Below are 20,894 nucleotides of genomic sequence, written 5' to 3'. Positions count from 1 at the left end.
ACTGGAAGGACAGATCCTGAAGCTGAGGCTCCAATACTTTGGCCACCTCATGAGAAGAGAAGACTCCCTGGAAAAGACCCTGATGTTGGGAAAGATGGAGGGCACAAGGAGAAGGGGACGACAGAGGACGAGATGGTTGGACAGTGTTCTCGAAGCTACCAGCATGAGTTTGACCAAACTGCGGGAGGCAGTGGAAGACAGGAGTGCCTGGTGTGCTCTGGTCCATGGGGTCACGAAGAGTCGGACACGACTAAACGACTAAACAGCAACAACAAGACCATGCATGTCTATGCTCTGCCTCCAGTGACGCTTCTACCCGTTGCTTGAAACCCCCAGAGGGGAGAGAGAGCTGCTCTTGCACTCCTGTTCTGCTCCCTGATTTCCCACAGGCATCTGACTGGCCACTGGACTAAGCAGGCTTGCAAACTGCAAATAAATCAAGGTGTCCATGATGTAAGCAAGAGACCTGCTAGCACGCTTCCAAAGCTAAGCAGGGTCTGGCCCGGTTTCAAACCGGATGGGGGCTGCGTGTTGCAATTCCTACATTGCGGGGGGGGGGGTTTGGACTAGATGACCCACAGGGTCCCTCCCAGCAATACCATTCTACGATTCCATGATCCAAAGGTCCCACACAAGTTTTGGGCAAACCAGAGCAAACCCGGGAAGCTTGAGGGCAGCCGGCCCCAAGGCGATTTAATAATAAGAATAATTTTATTATTTATACCCCCCATCAGGCTGGGTTTCCCCAGCCACTCTTCCAGCACATATAAAAACATAATAAACGTCAAGCCCTGGTGATCATCTAATGTTTATTGGATGGATTTCCCCCCTAAATTGATTTTTGAATTCTGAATTTATTGTTGTTCATGTTTTATACTGTATTTTATGCTATTTTTTGTTGCATCAGTTAAGTGTTTTAAATTTGTTGTTAGCCTTTTTTTCTTTCTTTTGCTTGTGTTTAATGTTTGTATTTTTGTATTTTGATCTTGTATTCCTCTGTTTTTGTATTTTTTCTGAATTCTTTTACTGATAAAACTTAATAAAATATTATAAAAAATAATAATAAATAAATTTGTTGTTAGCCGCCCTGAGCCCGGTTTTCTGAACCGGGAAGGGCGGGGTATAAATAAAAATTTATTATTAAACTTTTTTAAAAAACAAACAAACAAACCCTTCCTGATGTCTTCCAAAAGTTGCGTATTCCTTTCACCTCCTTGATACCTGATGGGAGGGCGCTTTCCCCCTCTAGCAGCAAGCGCTATTCGCGGGTAGCGTGCCCTGGTCCATGGAGGCTCGACGCGGCGACGCTGCCGTTCCCTGCCCGGCCGGAGGAGGCGGGCGCGCTGCCTTCGCCGGGGAGGAGCCGGAGCGAGAGCCGAGCCGCTGCCGCCGCCTCCTCCTCCTCCTCCGCTGCGGGCAGGAAGATGGCGAACGTGCAGCTGGAGTTCCAGGCCAGCGCCGGCGAGGCGGACCCGCAGAGCCGCCCTTTGCTCGTGCTGGGCCAGCTGCAGAACCTGCACCGCCTGCCCTGGGCCCAGCTGCGGGGGAAGCTGCAGCCCAGGGTCACCGAGGAGGTAAAGGCGCGCCGGGCTCTCCCGGGGCAGGCGGGCTGGGCAGGGAGGAGAGGCTGCTGCTGCAGGGAGCTCCCCCGACCCATGGAGCTCGTCGGGGTCCCCACCCCAAAGTGAAGCTCTCCTGATAATTAATAGAAATCTCCTTTTCCTCTTGCTCTTGCCCGGGTGCCTCGGGAAACGCTTCCTCTCTCTTCCCCCAGGCCTGGGCTGGGCTGGAGAGAGCGCCGCCAGCAGCGGTGGGGGTGGGCTGGATTTACCATATTTCTCCTGTCGGTTAGATAGCGCCTTGCTGGAAGGGGGGTTGGTTGGAGAGGGAGGACGGAACTTGCAATTATTATTGTTGTTGTTGTTATATTTTACAAAAGAACTACCTCTCATCCTTTCATTCCCACGTGCTGAAGCTCCGCCCCAGGTAATTTTTTCCCTATCTGTTAAGCTGCTGACTCTCTGTCCTCCCTAAATGAGTTGCTCCCATGAGATTCCCACGAAGGGGAGGGGAAAAAATTGCTCCCCCCTGGAGGAAGCAAAAATTCACGTGCTCTCATCTCGAACCCGTCTCCCTCCTTGATTTATTTGCAGTTTGCACGTTAGGTTTATTCTCAGTAGGTAGCTGTACAGCCCTGCCCGTGTTTCTTCAAAGTAAGCCCTACTGAGTCCAAAGGGACTTACGGTACTTTCAGATGGTAGCCTTGTAGCCGTCTCTTAAAGGTAAAGGGACCCCTGACCATTAGGTCCAGTCGTGACTGACTCTGGGGTTGCGGCACTCATCTCGCTTTACTGGCCAAGGGAGCCAGCTTACAGCTTCCGGGTCGTGTGGCCAGCATGACTAAGCCGCTTCTGGCGAACTAGAGCAGCACACGGAAACACCAGTTTACCTTCCCGCCGGAGTGGTACCTATTTATCTATTTGCACTTTGACGTGCTTTCGAACTGCTAGGTTGGCAGGAGCTGGGACCGAGCAATGGGAGCTCACTCCGTGTGGGGATTCGAACCGCTGACCTTCTAATTGGCAAGCCCTAGGCTCTGTGGTTTAATCCACAGCGCCACCCGTGTCCCTTAGCCCTCTCTTGCTTAGAGGCAAATCCCTTTTTAAGTTCACTTACTCCCAGGTAAGTATGCCTAGGATCACAGCTTCAAACCCTTTAAAGTTTTTAGTTTTTCCTTTTTCGCCTAGATGGTCAACCTACCCAAACTCGTTGATTTTGAGTTTTGCTTTTAAAAACCAGCTGTGTTGCAAATGCTTGGATTTGGTGCATGGGTGCATATTTATATACAGTGGTACCTCGCAAGACGAATGCCTCGCAAGACAAAAAACTCGCTAGACGAAAGGTTTTTCCGTTTTCGATTTGCCTCGCAAGACGAATTTCCCTATGGGCTTGCTTCGCAAGACGAAAACATCTTGCAAGTTTGTTTCCTTTTTCTTAACACTGTTAATACAGTTGCGACTTGACTTCGAGGAGCAACTCATAGAACGCAGTGTACATAGTAGCCTTTTTTGAGGTTTTTAAAGACTTTGGTGATTTTTGAAGCTTTTCCAGAACTTCTTTTGCAGCCATTTGGTAAGTTAAGTTTTTAAAACTTTTTTGGGGGGTTTTGGATTTTGGGTTGGGGTGTTTGGAATTCAAGGACTTGGTGTTGGGGAGGGGTTTGCAAGAATCTGGAAGCTTGTGTGTTTTTTTCTGCATTTTTATGATTTTCTGTGACCATTGGGCCACTCTGCTCTTTTTTTAAAAAAATTCTGGATTTGAATTTCTGTGTGCTGGGTGGCTGGGGGAACAGTTGGGGAGGGGGTTCTTCAGCAAGAAGCAAAGAGTGGAAGAGGAGCCTTCTTCGAGTGGTCCCCCAGAGTCTTAGAAAATGTACTGTACACTTTGTTGATTTTTAAATGTTTTTCTGTCATGTTTATAAAGTTAATTTATTTTCCCTTCAATTTTTGAACTGCTCTTTACAGTATGTGTGACTTTAAAGAGCAGTTAATAAACTGTTGTTGTACCAAATTTGGCCTTGTTTGGACTTTTTTTGACCATAGGAACGCATTAATTGATTTTCAATGCATTCCTATGGGATTTCGTGATTCGCAAGACGAAAAATTCGCTAGACGACAAAACTTGCGGAACGAATTAATTTCGTCTTGCGGGGCACCACTGTATTTAGGAAAGCGCCACCCACTTCTTGCCTGTTCTAGGTTCACTTAAGGAGGGAGTAAGTATAACACAATATGGAATTCTGATGAGAGGAGTTTAGATCAGTGGAAGCTGTTCTACACAGCACAGGAGAGCAAAAACAGAAGATATTCCCTTAAAAGAGGGCTTCAGTGATTGCCTAAGGACAAATGCAGACAGCTGTGCTAACTTTTGAGCCATAGCTCAGTTGTGGAGATCTGCTTTGCATGCAAAACGCCACAGGTTCAATCCCTGCCCTTTTCAGGTACAGCTGGGAATGCACCCAGTCAGTGCAGACAATACTGGGCAAAATAGAACCCGCCTCCCCCAAAAACCCAGAATGACTTGTGGCCCATTAAAAACCCTAAAAGTCTAGGAAGGAGTGTCTCCTTTAATCCCCTTTAACTTCCATTCTGGCTTTTTGCAACAAGCATGGGCAACAGAAGTTGGAGAGAGGAAGGAGACTTTTCTTTTAAAAGATCTGTGCATTATATCAACTCAGTGCAGCAGCAATTTAAAGATATTTTGCAAAGCTTACCAATAACTTGTCTGCGTGGGTCCCAGATTTGTTGATTTATTAACTGTCCGGGAAGTCAAAACACAGGCCTTAAGGTCACTTGACAGAATTTGAGCAATTAGTTGCGGGGGTTGAGAAGCTGGCTGGAGGCTTCTGTGCGCTTCGAGGTCAACAAAAACCAGACCGATTTATCGGGCATTGGTTTGACTTTGTTATTTAGAAACTCCACGTCCCCATTATGTGAGATTTTCGTAACTCTTATTTCACTTTGCTTTTTGCTCCTTTTTCTTTGCTGCATATGTGCGAGGCTTGTTACCTGTTTTCTTTGACATGTTTAGCAAAGATGGGAAACAGTAGGTGCTTAAAGCGTCGTCGTCCCCCCCCCCCCAGCTGTTGTTGGGCTTTCTCCCAGTAATCCCAGCCAGCATGGCTAACAGTGAGGGACAATGGGAGACATACAGCAACAACAGCTGGAGCAGCAGCAGTCTCCCCATTCCTTTATTATGACACAAACTTTTGCGGATTCAGATCTGCTTCCTGCTGCATCAGGAAATTTAAAGCTATATGGGCAGATAAAGCATCTTAATTTGTCTTGCTTGCCCTTTTTTGTACCCTGTGACTGGTACACCTTTTGGCCACATTCCCCCGCCCCCCAATACACCACACATTGGTGTATCTGGCATACATGGGAAGAGGCTTCAGCCTAGCTCAGTATTATTTACACTGACTTCTGCAGCACCTCTCCAGGCAATGTGTATGCCATCAAATGCCAACAGTGTCCTTCAGCTCTCTATATTGGACAAACAGGCCAAACCTTACGCCAAAGAATAAACGGACATAAATCTGACATCAAGAATCACAAAACAGAGAAACCAGTAGGAGAACACTTCAATCTCCCAGGACATTCTAAACAAGATCTCAAAGTAGCTGTTTTACTACAAAGGAATTTCAGAAATAGACTGGAAAGAGAAGCTGCTGAATTGCAACTCATTACCAAACTTAAAACCATGGAGAGACCTGGTCTGAACAGAGACATTGGATTCTTATCTCATTATACATGACTAAGCCATTTCTCACCTTCTCACCCCTTGCCTTTTCCTGTAAGAGCTATTACAGTCGTTAAGAGTCGTCAACAGGCTCATCTCAGCTATCTGCCAATCTCCCATTCCCACCACCCTTCTGAGTAATACCCCTCCCCACCTTCTCACTATATAGAAGGATCTGGCAACTTCTGTTTCAGTGTATCTGAAGAAGTGTGCATGCACATGAAAGCTCATACCAAGAACTAACTTAGTTGGTCTTTAAGGTGCTACTGGAAGGATTTTTTTTATTGTGTCTCCAGGCAATGTTAGAAACTCAGATATATAAGCTAGGCACCAAGTGGCTCCTTAAACCAAAGTTACAGTCGCCAAAACTGTCTAGTTGCCATTTTGGGGGCAAGATGGCTCGAAAGTTATGTTTTTCAAGTGATGGACGGACTGATTCTCAGTTAAACATCTGGGTAGTTCAGGTGACTACCTTGAGCTAGGTTAAGAACTTTGAGAACTTGAAGAAGAAAAGTCACTTGATCCAGGGACAGTCCACATATATATTGGCTTATTCCGACCTCTTTTCCTTAACGGTGACACGGACCATTCATAACATAAAAAGCTTTCTTCACAACTGTGAGCAGGGCACTGGGGTGGGGTTAGTGAAGAGAAGCTACAACAATTAACTACAATTTTGTTCACTGCTCCTGCTTAGGCCGCACAGAAAAAAGTATTTTGGTTCGTGAAATTCATTCTGATTGTGCAGATAAAGTATAACTGATAGAATTCTACAGGATGTGGAATTAGTGTGTGAAAACAGTCAAGATCCAATGCCCCTTAGGCTTGCCCTTCCAGATGGTGAAGATGTCAGGCGCTATCCTGGTTCCCAGGCATCCTCACTTGGCTGCAAGTAGTCGATAGCCAGGTGGAAAATGCTAATCTCAAACACTGATTTAAGGCAGGGCATTTTCCCCATAACTACTTGGAGATGTCTGAAATTGGGCCTGGAGCCTTCTAAGGCACTCAAAGCAGTAGCTCTTACACAGAACTAAGGCCCTTCTGCATGTACCAATGAATGGGCATAGAGCTGAAATCCCCCTTGTGTTGTTGAGCTCTACACACCTTGATTGGCGCGTGCCTATCATAGAATCATAGCATTGTAGAGTTGGGACCACAAGGGTCATCTCGGCCAACGTTTTGCAATGCAGGAATCTCTTGCCGAACGTGGGACTCGAACCCACAACCTTGCAATTAAGAGTCTCAAGCTCTGCCAACTGAGCTATCCCAGTGTGCCAAATGTGCAGAAGGTAGGACCAGCTCACCTGGTGTAAAGGTGAAAATGTGCAGACTATTCATTGTGACCCAGCAACTCACCTCACATATTCTTTGAATGCATTTTGGGGGGGAATTCATCTCCACACTCATGGAGTGTGGGTAGCAACTCTTTCCCAGATGCCTGCATTTTATTAGGTACGCCTGCCATACTTCTATCTCCCTTGTGTAAACGATGGAATTAAAGTCTAACGATGGCTAATACTGAAAAATTGAGCTGCTGAACTTTCCATTTTGGTCCAAACCAAAGCCATTCCCATTTCTAGTGCCCTCAGCCGTTTAAATCCACAGAAGAGGTCCTCATCTGGTTTGTTTCCAAAATGTAGACAGTGAAGCGGAGGGAATGTCTGCTGATAGCCATATCTTGGATCTTTTATCTGGACTCAGCCTTGTACTTTAGACCAAGAAGCCCAAACAACAGTCTGGGGCTTCTGCAACACTTTTATAATAATAATAAAAAATCTATTGCCTTTTCAGCCCAGTTTAAGATATTGGAATGAAAATGGTTTTGGCACAAACCAGGGCCATTTAGTGATTGAATTTGGTACCTTGTGCAGTTTGCTCCTTTGAAAGAGTGGGTGACCAAGCTGAAAGATTGTTGCTGCTGATTAATGAATCTGTCGTCCTGTCACCGTAATGAGAGATTATGGGCTGAAATCCACAGTTGGGCAATGCCTTTCTCAGGATCAGTCAAATTGCCATAAAATACTGAGTCAGTTTTCAAGTTATCCAGAACTCTTCATTGGCCAAGATGTTAAACAATGCAGCAGATGGGGTGGCAAAGGGGTGTGTGTTCTTTTTTAAGAACAGAAATTAGGTGGGATGTTGTTGCCATGAGGTCTGCCTTGGACTCTGTCCCAAAATGGAGATTACAGTCCAAATCGTGACAGAAGGAACAAGAAACCTATGAAGATTTGAGCCAGCCTGTCCATTTGGAGAAAGGCACGTTTTACTTGTCTCCACACTGCAGCAACTACCCCAAAGCCATTGCAATCCGCTCATAACTGAAGATCTGTTTTGAGGAGACCTGCAAAGGTTGCCAGGCAGTTACAGTAAAACAATCCTATTGAAGGTGCTTTCAGATGGAAGCTTGATATTGTAAATGGATCGTTGTCAACATGTTTGGGGTTGTTGTTGTGTTTGGATTTTTTCCTGGAGAGGGTAAACCCGGATTAAACAGGGAATATGTAGACTGATGTTTTGATGCCAATGACGTAGTGTGGGCACTGTGAAAAATATGCATGCATGGGGGGGCACTCATTCCACAATAAACACCAGTCTGGAAGCACCCTGAGTGAGAATTTTTGGCCCATCTAGGCTAGTAGGTGTACACCACCATTACCTACAACCCTCCCCCCAGGGTTCCTAATGCAGGTCTGCCCAGCCTTGTTTTACTGAGTTTCTTTAACAGGGTTCAGCCATACGAGGCCCTTATTAATGTATATTATTTGGTCTGCCATTTTGAAAGAAGCATGGTAAAAATCTGAAATACCGCGAGCTCTCTTTCCCTCTTGATGTATTGGTGGAGACGCTCTTAAGCCAATGTCAGCTCGCAGGTAACACTAAGCCAGACCATGGTTTAGTGCCCATGTGTGAGTGTGCAGACTCTTTGCACCTCCTGTTGCCGTTGTGTGCTAAGCAACAGTTTGGACAACGCACTAATCTAAACCATGGCTTAGCTCACAGCAGTTCAGCAGCAGGAGGACCGAGGAGTAAAGTGGTCAGTGTTTCCAGGAGAAAACAGGTTTGCGCTAAGCCATGGTTTGGACTTAGGGTTGGATGTGAATCAGATCATGCTGTGATCACTGGGTCACCATGCAGTCTGGGGTTTTTGCATCACTTCAGCATTGCTGCTGCATATCCCTCACCACTGTGGTAAGTCGTTTGCCAGGCTAAAGGGGTACAACTGAAAAAAACTGTGAACGGGTGGTGCATCTTCTGAAGAAAGGTCTCCAATCTTTCCCATTGTTTCCTTTTTCTCAGTTATGGCAAGCTGCGCTAAGCACCCTGAACCCAAACCCGACCGACAGCTGCCCTCTCTACCTGAACTATGCTACTATAGCCGCTTTACCTTCCCGGGTCAGCAGACACAACAGCCCATCGGCCGCCCAGTTCCTCACGCGCCTCGTTCGCAACTGTCTCCCGGGAGGGACCAACAGATGCATCCTTGTAAGTGAAAGTGAGCAGCTGGAGGGAAGTGGCTTAAAAATATCTGCAAGAGCTTACAATGCAAAGGAGCTGATTTAAATGTCACGTTCGCTCCTAGAAGAACCTCGAAACACCTTGATCTGCACTTGCAGATTTGTGATTCATTTCTTGTGGACGCAGTTGATGCCTTTGGGTATACATTGGTCTTAAATGATCTTAGTTTTTCATACAGGCAACTCCTAATTTACTCAGGGGTTATATTCCAAGGCACCGTGCGTTTAAGTGAAATCGCATATATTTGAAACGCTATTGGGAAACCCTACGAACCCCCCATTCCGCCCCTTCTCGTGAGGTTTTTGTGACATTCTTGGGTCATTTCTGGGTTCGGTGCATGTGCTGTTGCACACATATTGGACACGCCTAAAATGGTTGCTGTCTGAATTTATAAATTTATTGTTGTACTTTTTTTGTAAATCTCTTTGAGGGATTTTGTTTTTTTAATCAAATGGTGTATAAGTTCTATGAAATGAAAATAAAACAAACCAATCAATAAAATTATTGCCAACTTCTGAGTTTCAAGTCTCTCCACCGGTGTTTAATTTCAAAAAAAAGGAGGCAAGATTTCCTAAGCTCCAAGCTGGCATCTCTGTACAGGTAATTTTTAGTATTCTTAGGTCGCAGTCCTATATTCTAGGGAGGGAAAACCTTTAGCCTTTTAGGTGTCATTGGACTCCCAACTCCCATCAGCCTCGGCAAAGGCAATGGTCAGGGGATTGTAGCTTCACAACACCTGGAGTTTCACAGGTTCCCGTGCTATGTCACACCCACTTAATTGGAAGCAAGCCCAGCATAACTCAATATGGCTTCCTTCTGAGGAGACATTTGGAGACCTCTGCTTGACATCAGGTTGCCTGCCCCTCAGAAGTGTGGACAGATATCTGAGCTCCCTATATTCCAGGCATAGGTGAACTCGACCCTCCAGATGTTTTTGGGACTACAACTCCCATGATCCCTAGCTAACAGGACCAGTGGTCAGGGATGATGGGAATTGTAGTCCCAAAACATCTGGAGGGCCGAGTTTGCCTATGCTTGATATATTCTTTCAGCCCTCAGCCCCTTCTCAGGTTTCTGGCACGCATTTGATTTTCTGTTTCCCTTTCAGATGGTCTGCGAGCGCTCGGAGGTCTTTGCCTCCGCCTGTGCTATAGCAAGAGCTTTCCCGCTCTTCACACAGCGATCCAGTGCCTCTAGACGCACAGAGAAGAAAAGTGTGACAGTGGAATTTTTCCTGGTTGGGCAGAACAATGGCCCTGTGGAGGTGGAGACGCTTAAAGTAAGCTGCCGGTTTGTCGCAACAGAAGAAGTTTGATACTTTTATTTTTAAAAATTAAAATTAAAAAATATTTATTTGGATTTTCAGATTACAGTTTTACAATCACATATCCAACATACAACATAAAGACAAGATTCCATAGAATCTTCTGGACTTCCCTCCTCCCCTTTGTGGGTCCTATTGTTAAACATTTCCTCCCGCGTCTTTTATAATGATCCAAATCTTTTACATCTCCGTTACATCCAAAATTCACCATTAAACTACAAGTGTTATTCCAATCCTACTAACAGTTTTTACGGTTTACAATGGTTTTTAAGTTAACTTATACTTTTTGACACAAAAATAATAATGGCGATGTGAGTTCCGCATACTTTAATGTTAAAGGCTTATTTCCCCCCAGTTGCATGGCTGGTTTTACTTTAGCTGGTTTTCATAGAACACAACAGGCAATTTGCAAACATGAGAGTGCGTTAAAATTGAAATGCAGGTGAAATTTTATGTACTTCAAAAGAAAGAGAAAAAGCGAAAGAAAGAAAGAAAGCTACAAGCTCCTAGGTTTCCTTACAGTAATGCAGTGATAAAAATGAATTGGAATTTGTGGTGCTACCTTCTCCTGTGTAAAAGTGAGTGATTAGACTTGCTAAGCTCAATCCCCCACAAGTAGTCTCTGGTCTACACTACAGACTTCCATGACACTTGAATTTTCCTGACACCCGGAAAGTCTCTGAGCAGTGCAGATGCAGAAGAAAAGCAAAGCCAAATGTTGTGATGCATAGACACTCTTGACATGCTCTCCTTTTCTTTCTTGTATGAATTCTAGTGTCTGGAAAGTGCTGCGGAAGGTATAAGGCTGGCAGCTCGGATCGTAGACACCCCATGCAATGAAATGAACACCGACAGCTTCCTGGAGGTTGGTGATAACCTTTTAACAGGGTTAGCTTGAACAGTCCGCTGAATTTGGGAAGCTTATGTCCAGGATTTCACTGTAGCGAAGCTTTTATTTTGTCCACGATGCTCAGGGAGGTGGCTGACCTGTCGCTTGGCATTTGATGACGAATGGTTTGCCATTTTGAGCCAGGTGGCTTTAATGAGGCCCATAAATCAGTAGGACTAAATGATCAGGAAATCTAGGTACTGCTTATAGGCTTAGGTGGGTGACATCCAGGAAAGAATGTGCAAGGGTTACAGGCCCCCCCCCAAAAAAAAATTGGTCCCACACAGACCCTCTTTCGAAGGGTCTCTTCAGACAGATTTCACATAGAAACAACAAAGGGCCTTACCTCATTCCTGGCTACCTGAGGACAGCGTCGTTCAAAATGTCCATGAACGCTTTTTAGTGCTGTGCTGATATAACCCATCGATGTTTGCAAGTTTTGGTGGGGATGGAAAGACGCGCTGTAAAGATTGGATTAATTTTCACAGGGCAGGTGAATTTTGCCTCACTCGCACATCTGCCATAAAATCCCTGATGCTCCGCTGGTGAGGGGGACAATTCTTACCAGCAAATTTACAAGCAAATCAACAGCAGCTTGGAAGGTTTCAAAGGCTGGAAAGATTATTTTTTTAAAAAAGGTCTTCATTTGGCAGCAAAAAGACATGGAAGTTTGTGCTAGGTGAAGCACAGCATGGACAAGGTTTTTATAAATGGGGACCCACCACCGATAAGGCCCTTTCCCCAGTCACTGGTCCCCTTGCCTCAGAAGGTGAGGCAACCGGGTGGAGAGCCGCTGATAATGGTTTTGGTGTCCTGGGAGGTCATTGCAGGAAAAAAGGGGTCCAGGCGAGTGGTTGTTGCATCCTGGTCCCTTGGATTTGGGTCTTGGATTCTGACTTTTGAGTTTAAGAAGCACAGTGTTTAAAGGTGTTGTGATGTGACTCTGGTGTCTTCCTTACTTGAAGGAAATCAGAAAAGTCGGAAAGGACCTGGGGATTGTTCCAACCATTATTCGAAACGCAGAATTGAAGGAGAAAGGATTTGGAGGTCAGTGAAACTGAAGCCATTTCCCCCTCCCCACTCCCCCATATGGTAAAATCTTGTATGTGGTTAAGACATTACTCATGGGTAATTCAGATCATTTCCCCAGCTCTCCTGTCTCTACCTCTGTCCCCAGGTATTTATGGCGTTGGCAAAGCAGCCGTGCACCCACCGGCTCTAGCCATGCTGAGCCACACCCCGGAAGGTGCCACACAAACCATCGCCTGGGTTGGGAAGGGCATTGTTTACGACACTGGAGGACTCAGCATCAAAGGAAAGGTGAGCGTGTCTGGAGACACAGCAGCAGCTGCACACACTCGCACACATCAAAATTCAGTGTGTACTGATGCCCTGCTTGGTGTGTGTGAAGGTGCCTGCCTAGCCACAAGCCCAGACTGTTGACGCATGTGTGATCTCCATCAATCCGAAGGGGGCCTGCACACTTGCAGAGTCCCTCTACCTGTGCATTCATCCATATTCAGGTAGGGCTCCTTCAGACGGATGCTGCAGGCCACAATGGCTATGTTCTCCCCTCCAGTGTCCGAGGCCCTATCCAGGGGTCAGCAAACTTTTAAGCAGGGGGCCAGTCCACTGTGCCTCAGACTTTGTGTGGGGCCGGACTATGTTTTTTGGGGGGGAAGTGAACGAATTCCTATGCCCCACAAATAACCCAGAGATGCATTTTAAGTAAAAGTAATAATAATACTAATAATACTAATAATAACAATACTAATAATACTACTACTACTAATAATAATAATAATTTATTATTTATACCCCGCTCATCTGGCTGGGCTTCCCCAGCCACTCTGGGCGGCTTCCAAAAAAATATTAAGATACTGTAATACATCAAACTAAACACATGAATCTTGTAAAAACACGCAGATTCCCGGACCATCTGCGGGCCGGATTTAGAAGGCGATTGGGCCGGATCCTAACCCCAGGCCTTAGTTTGCCCACCCATGCACCTCTAGATACTGGTTGCTGAGAATCACAAGTGGGGAGAGCTGCCGTTGCACTTGGGCCACCTGCTTGGCCACAGTGAGAACAGGGTGATGGGCTGGATAGGCCTTTGGCAATTGCATTTTTCATCTTGTGCACCACTTTGATAGCCTCAGGCTGTGCAGCCATTTATGAATTTGCAAAATAACTAATAAAGCTTGGGCTGGCCTAGTGCATTCTGAGAAGCCCCTTCACTAGTTGGGCACTCCCTGAATGGCTGAGTGGGGCTCAAAGGTGAGGCAGTGTTTGTTATCTGTATAATGCCATCAGGGCACATAATTACTCCTACACAGAGTAGAGTAAGCCAAGAAGAAGAAACAGGTCTCTGCCCCACAGAGCTTACAATCATTCTAAATTTAGACGGGGAAGGAGAGGCAAGAGTAAGCAAAGGATGAATACAGTTTATGGCATAAATTCACTTGGATCGGTGTGTGTGTGTGTGTGTTTAAAGACTTAACAGATAAGGCCTGCAATCCACACTTACCAGAGAGGAAGTTCTGTCGAACTCAGTGGAGTTTACTCAGTGAGGGCCACACTGCAGTGTTGCGCTGTAATCACCTCAGCATGGCTCTTTCAGCACCAAAGCTTTCTGCATAAATGAATTTCTTTGCGTTTACATTTGTCTAGACAACAATGCCTGGGATGAAGAGAGATTGTGGTGGAGCTGCTGCTATTTTGGGCGCCTTCAAAGCCACCGTAAAACAAGTGAGTGGAACTGAGCAGTTTTTATCCAAGGCTGTAATGCCTGTTTTAGCCATGCAGTAGAGCCTTGGTGGTTCAGTGGCCTACCAGTGATGTAACATCACGGCCGTTCCTTATTTTGGAGGATTCAAGAATGCTAGAATGAGAGAGTATTCCTTGAAGTTCATCCAGCAAACAAACCCCCCTCAGGCCTGGAGTTTTCATTGCTGTGAAACTTGCTGAATTGTTCTTGGCCTCACGGTCACTGCTCAGCCCGATTCCTCGGCTGACCTTTGGCCCTGTGTATCCATTTAGTTCAGTGTTGTCTGCACCAGGGATGGGGAGCTTGGTTTTTAAATTCACCTTTAAAACTCTAAACTGCTTCGGCCCTGAAGGAGCATCTCCACCCCCATTGCTCAGCCCGGACCCTGAGATCCAGCTCCAAAGGTCTTCTGGCACTGCGAGAAGTCAGGTTACGAGGAACCAGGCAGAGGCTCTTCTCCGTAATCGTGCCAGCCCTGTGGAATTCCCTCCCACCAGATGTCAAGGAAATAAACAACTATCTGACTTTCAGAAGTTCCCCTTTATTCCCCATGAATGGTGGCTTGCCCTTCTGTTATGGCACTACAAATTGATGGTGGGGTGTTTCTCCCCTCTCCAGGTTTGGCATTCCTAGATTCCTCCCCCCCCCCCCCGACTCAGAAACAAATACCAGGCATGCCTAAAGCCACGCTAGGCCCCTGTACAAAATGCAGTCTATTGTGGGCATTGCACAGTTATATGCATGGAAGGTGGAAGGGGAGACAATAAAAACTCCTTGGAATACTGTGACAAACCGATGGGTGTTCTTCAAAAACGAGAAAGGCCAAAGAAATTCCACTCTCGCTATAGTGCTATGAATCTTGCTGGCAGACTTCTCTACCTGGCGATAGTATCCAGGGCTCTGAAAGCATCTCACTGCAGTCATTTAATGGGGCAGCCGGGCAGCCAAGAAATCTGGTGGGAGGCACTCAAATGCTAAATTAACATTTCCCAAGGCTGCTGCTGCTTTAAAAGGCATTTTTCTTGCGTGGAGCTGTATCAGAGACTTTGTTCGCAATAAATAAAAATGTGTGGCATGGCTTCTCTCCTGTTAGCTTTCATTTGTTTTGCAGGTTAGGCTCTCCCTTCATTTCACAGCTCTTCTTTTCTCCTTACTGCAATAGGGCTTTAAAGACAATCTTCATGCTGTTTTTTGCTTGGCTGAGAATTCTGTCGGACCAAATGCAACAAGGCCGGATGATATCCATGTTCTTTACTCCGGAAAGTAAGATTTATTTATTCCCTCCGCTCTTACCCTACCTGGCTGCTGCCTAGTGCTTACTTTGGGAATTCTCCACCTGCTCCTAACTTTAAAAATGCACAGCTGGGGCAGCACACCTGGGTCCTTGGAGGATTTCATTGGCTCAGGGAGATTGCTAAGCATGAGCAGGGATAGGTGTATAGGCCACAATTGCAGCTGGTACAGAAAAAGCACAGGTTGCAGTATTGGGACACATGAATCAGCTTCTCGGAATCTCCGCTTTCATTTGTGGGAAGGTTTCTAGTCCCTATGATTGGGACTGATCTGTGAGTTCATTTGGGCCATAGAAGAAGGCATTTCCATCAGTATACAGCCATACCTTGGATCTCAAGTTCCTTGGCTCCCGAATGATCGAAACCCGGAAGTGAGTGTTCCGGTTTTTGAACGTTCTTTTGGAGGCCGAACATCCGACAAGGCTTCTGCAGATTCTGATTGGCTGCAGGAGCTTCCTGCAGCCAATTGGAAGCCGCACTTTGGTTTTTTTAATGTTTTGGAAGTCAAACAGACTTCCGGAACGGATTCCGTTAGACTCCCAAGGTATGACTGTATTTTAATTGGTAAACTTGAATTAATGTTTTCTTGTGTATTTTTTGTAACATTTGTTATTGTTATTTTAGCTTGCTGTTTTAGCTTTTCTACATTAAGGCGCATAGCAATTACCTAACTAGATTAAATGAATAGATAAACCTTAAACATTGCCACATTATTATTATTATTATTACCCCACTCTTTCTCCAGAACTGTGGAAATCAACAACACCGATGCTGAGGGCAGGCTGGTGCTCGCTGATGGAGTTGCCTACGCTTGCAAAGACCTTTGTGCTGACATTATTTTGGATATGGCTACTCTCACTGGCGCTCAGGTACTTTGAGTCAACACAAAACAGGCTTTCTCTGCGATAGCTCCCCGCTTTGGAACAATTCTCCCCAGGACGGCATGCTGGGTGCCTTCTTACCAGAGTCTGGTAAGTTTCAAAGTGACCCCAGAGTTCCCTGGAGAAAGAACTTGAAAACCACTGCTTTAGACAGCACTTACAGAAGGAGACAGTGGCATGTCTTCACCTTCAGGAAAACCGCTGCAGGTGCATGTGGAGGAAAGTCTCTGCAGCGTGCGTGCCTTTCTGTTGTCTCCTGCTTCCCCATCTTCTTGGCTTGGGATAACTCAGTCGTCCTTCTTGTTGGCCGAGGAGCAGCAGCAGGGGCGGAAGGGAAGGCCGTTGAGTAAATAGGGAATGCTACAAGCAAGTTAAGAGTGCTGTCTGGGGAAGGCCTGTCTATCAGTGCAAAGGTGGCACTGCCCCACCAACCTTTCCTGGCCCTTAGGCAACCTCCACCTGCCTGCCTTCTCGCTTGCAACCAGTCCAGGGGTATAACTTGCCTCTCAGCTTCCTTCTCAGTCGCAGTGTTGCCCTCGTAGAACTCAGCAGGGAGGACAATGGGGGCAAAATTAGATTTGTTTGGCTCTGACTCCACCTACTGTCAGCTTCTCTGTCTTCTTCCCTACAAGTCCCAGTGGGCACCAGCTGCTACTGGTGTTGTCCTTTTCCTCCTCCCTCATTTCTTTTTTCCCTTCCCTGCTGCCCAAAGCATCTGCTATCAAGCAGAGGAGGAAATGGCTTGTAGGACACCAGTCTTTGTCATTTGGGCGACAGGAGCGGGTGTCAGCAATAAATCCCATGGAATAAGTGAAGCCAACTCTTTATTAGAAGAAACAAGGTCTGCTCAGGAGTGCCAAGCCTAAGGAGCACAACAGCTCTTTTCTCAGTAGGTCTTGCCCTTTTGAGGCAGTTGTGGGGACCAAAGGTCCCTGTCTTCCCACAGCTGCCTAAGTCTCCTCCCTTGGGTCCTTCCCAAGCAACCTGAGACTCCGCCGTCTGGCCTTTGCACCTCCCTCTTCATACCTCTTCTGGTACTGGGAGACCAGAGCAGAGGGGAGCTTGTCGCAGCAGGATGAGGAGGCAGCTTCCTTTTTTCACCAGCCTGACTCGTCTCTGCCTCTTGGCCTCCTCTTCTCCTGTTTTCCACCTCTCTACCACAGACTTTCCCTGCTCAGTAAACCCTGCTCCCTCTTCAGCTTCCTAGGCTTCCTCTTCCCAGTCTTCTCCCTTTGACCACTCATCGTCTTCTCACAACCACCACTTCCCTCACAGATGCTTCCTGGCATTCCTCCAGCCAGCCCATGGCATCAGGAGATTGCATCGCAGAAGCAATCCATGAGTCCCATCTACTATGTAGCACTTCAGAAGCACTTCAGAATATAGGCAGAAATGGCCTGCCTCTTCTTGGGTTTCACGTTTTCCTTCTTGTCGCCTTTCAGGGAATTGCCACGGGGAAATACCACGCTGCTGTCCTCACCAACAACGAAGAGTGGGAAAGAGCCTGTGTCAAGGCGGGCAGAAACTGCGGAGATCTGGTGCACCCTCTTGTCTATTGCCCTGAGCTCCATTTTAGTGAATTTACCTCTGCTGTGGCTGACATGAAGAACTCTGTGGCAGTAGGTTTATCAGATATACTGTTATCAGTTACTATTCTATGCCTACGCTGAGTACAATGCCTGTGAGGCACTTTCTGCACTGTTTAGGGAAGTTTTTAATGTTTGAAGTTTTATTCTGTTTTTAGTGTTCTGTTGGTAGCCGCCCAGAGTGGCTGGGGAAACCCAGGCAGATGGGTGGGGTATTATTATTATTATTATTATTATTATTATTATTATTATTATTTTATCACCATCAGATCAAAAGTGCTGCTGTGTAGAGCTGCTTTGCTTCTGCCTACCTTCTCTAGAAATGCAATTGAGCATCATTATCTGTAGACTGAGGCTTCTGAAAATGCTTCTTACTAAATCCAGCCTCTTTTCTGCTCTTTTCTCCAGGACCGAGATAACTCCCCAAGCTCTTGTGCTGGACTCTTCATTGCGTCACACATTGGGTTTGACTGGCCTGGTGTCTGGGTCCACATAGACATTGCTGCCCCGGTCCATGCGGTGAGTTGTGTATGATTGATTCCATTCTCTTTAAGTCAAAGGCCGGTATATCCTCACCACAGCCACACAAAATTAGATGGAGCCAACATTGCCAGCGATTCAGAAATGTTTTAAATAAGTAAGACAAAAGTTTTGAGTCTTTGTGGAGTGGGATCTTGTCTTCTGCAGTGCAATAATAAGCTAGTCCTCTGGTTATACGCAAGCAGAAAGATTAAAATAAAATAAAAAACAACAATGTTTTGAGAATCTTAGATCTTTTTCAAAGCAAATGGCTAGCCTTTATAGAGGAGGTTGAAAATGGGTAGATACAGCCTGGTGAAACCTCAGAAGTCAAAGGAAAGGTTTGAAAGTCAAGTCTTGCAAATATTTTGTCAGAAGTCCCACTGAGTTCAATGGGACTTAAGTTCCATAAGTGCAATATGCCAAATCACAGCATTAGTACAAATTCTAGAGATCAAGAGAGGCCACTGGACACCCGGGAGATCCTTGGCCTTTCCTGGGAGCAGCAAAATCAATGAAACAAAAGCAGCAGATACATGCAGGTTTTGTGTGATTCAAACAGGTTGTGGAATTCAGGCAGTGTAACTACAGAGCAGTATCCAGCGAAGTATTTCCACCATCGTAAAGTGTTGTTGCAAAACAGAACATCCCCTTCTCCTTCTACTGCACACCCCCTTCTCCACATCTGCTCTGGAGGTTTGGGGGGGGGGACCTAGAACAGTTCTGGGGGGCATGTGGGGAGAGGAGGGGGGGGGAGTTCCGTTGTGCACCCAAAAGTCCTCGTTGGATTACAGCCCACGGTGTTGGATTTTTTTCTCTTCATTTCTTAGCTTTATGTAAATAGCAGAATATACTAGTAAAAGCATTGGCAAGAGATGCATTAAAAAGCAACTTGTTTGATAGGGGATCCCTGTACATACGTTGTTGTTGTTGTTGTTGTGCCCATCTGACTGGGTTGCCCCAACCACTCTGGGCAACTTCTAGCAAATTATAAATACATAGTATGTCCTATTGAGTTCAGTGGGTCTTATTCCCAGTTAATTAGGTATAGGATTAGAGCCTTAGGATGCTGCAAAGTGACTTAATTTGTGTGCCTCTTTCCATTCAGCTTTTTATTATTATTTCGCCTAAACAACACACAAGCCTTCATAGGCAGCATTCCAAGCATTTTCCTCCAGTGTTTCTCCCGCATTCCGTGCTGAGACTCATATCTCTCTGCTTTTGCTCCTAGGGTGAACGAGCCACAGGCTACGGCGTCGCTTTGTTGCTCTCCCTGTTTGGCCGTGCCTCCGAAGACCCTCTCCTGAACATGGTTTCTCCGCTGGGCTGCAATGGGGACTCCCCCTTGGAAGATATGGAGAGAGATTCCAAGAGGCGCCGCTTGGTTTAATGCCCGCTCTCCTCCCCCTTTGGAGAGAGGGCACACAGGAATTACCTCACTTTGCACTGAAGGGTTTCCCAAACCACGAAAGCACCCACGTGTCGGAAATGACCGAGAAAACGAAAACAAGTTGCTCACATTTGATTCTCCCATCTCACTCTGGCAAAAGGCTGTATTCTGTTGGGTTGGGTGTTTTTCTTTTTTTTTAATGCGCTTGGGGTTTTTCTACCAAACCTGGTGACTTTGCTGCTTCCAGTCTTTATGGAGAAGGGGCTAGGGATGTCTTATTCCCCCACGTCCCTTTCAAAAAGTATCTGAGCCTATTACTGCAACAGCCTCACCTCTTGATGCCAATAGAGCCTTCCGAGTTAGTTCTGCAGGTTTTATTTCTCAACCCCTCTGCTTTACAGAATTCAATAGTGTCGTGGGGTTTGGAGGAATATAGGGGTTACCACCTTGGGAGTCAAACGCCAGGTGCATCCTTTTAAATCTCCTGGCGCTGCAGGGGATGAGGCAGCTGCTGTGCCTCCTGGCCTCTTTCTCTGGTTTGTTTTTCACCTGCTGGGAGGCATACCTGAAATCCTGCTTGCCCCCAGGTCAGGACTGCTGCGCCGGAAGGAACTGCAGCTGCCCTGCCCAACAGCATAACAGGCTCCACTTCAGTTTGCAGGGTTGCAACCGCTGGGATGAAGCCACTTTGAGGCTCTGCATTATTCACTTAGCAGCAGCATTTCGGCATAAGGGAGGCCTGGTTTTCTAAGGCAGCTTTTCAATAATAATAATAATAATATTCCTAAGCTACCATTCATGCATGTTACATCTTTCGCTGATCATTACGGATACAACCCTGTAAGTGGGCCGGTGCATTTCTCCACGACGGTTCTTAACACCCTTCTGCTGACAAACTTCATCGACGTTTAGAATAAAAGTGTTAATGGGAGGCAACCTAGAATAAAACCCACCCTACTCTCAACACGAGTGTAAGCTTATTCAATCGAGGTATCTGCGCCGTTTCTTTCTGCAAATGCGTGTAGGTGACACAAAGAGTGCAAGAAGGCTATGCAGGACAAAGGATATGCCAGTGTGGTGGTGTGGTTAGGAGCGATAGACTCGTAATCTGGTGAACCGGGTTTGCTTCCCCGCTCCTCCACATGCAGCTGCTGGGTGACCTTGGGCTAGTCACACTTCTCTGAAGTCTCTCAGCCCCACTCGCCTCACAGAGTGTGTGTTGTGAGGGAGGAAGGAAAAGGAGAATGTTAGCCGCTTTGAGACTCCTTTGGGTAGTGGTAAAGGTAAAGGGACCCCTGACCATTAGGTCCAGTCGGGGACGACTCTGGGGTTGCGGCACTCATCTCGCTTTATTGGCCGAGGGAGCCGGTGTACAGCTTCCGGGTCATGTGGCTAGCATGACTAAGCCGCTTCTGGCGAACCAGAGCAGCGC

General features: G+C 46.4%; 1 protein-coding gene and 1 long non-coding RNA gene across 2 annotated transcripts; both read left to right on the top strand.

The window, feature by feature from the left end:
• The first annotated feature begins 1,375 nt into the window (after positions 1 to 1,375).
• On the top strand, positions 1,376 to 20,426 carry NPEPL1 (aminopeptidase like 1). The gene is made up of 12 exons (XM_081196344.1): positions 1,376 to 1,574; positions 8,596 to 8,781; positions 9,923 to 10,093; positions 10,914 to 11,003; positions 11,993 to 12,074; positions 12,205 to 12,347; positions 13,698 to 13,775; positions 14,957 to 15,057; positions 15,832 to 15,955; positions 17,410 to 17,586; positions 17,962 to 18,072; positions 19,304 to 20,426. The coding sequence occupies exons 1-12, from the start codon at positions 1,425 to 1,427 to the stop codon at positions 19,460 to 19,462; spliced, it is 1,572 nt and encodes a 523-aa protein (XP_081052470.1). The 5' UTR covers positions 1,376 to 1,424; the 3' UTR covers positions 19,463 to 20,426.
• Positions 2,560 to 8,589, top strand: LOC308588445. Its single transcript, XR_014008771.1, has 3 exons — positions 2,560 to 2,851; positions 3,728 to 4,999; positions 5,595 to 8,589. It is a non-coding gene; the product is annotated as an uncharacterized lncRNA (long non-coding RNA).
• Positions 20,427 to 20,894: the final 468 nt, after the last annotated feature.

This window comes from Podarcis bocagei (genome assembly GCF_964188305.1).
Source record: "Podarcis bocagei genome assembly, chromosome: 5".
In the NCBI taxonomy this organism is placed as follows: Eukaryota; Metazoa; Chordata; class Lepidosauria; order Squamata; family Lacertidae; genus Podarcis; species Podarcis bocagei.
Note: the sequence above shows the minus strand (reverse complement) of the source record. Positions and strands in the feature narration are given on the sequence as shown.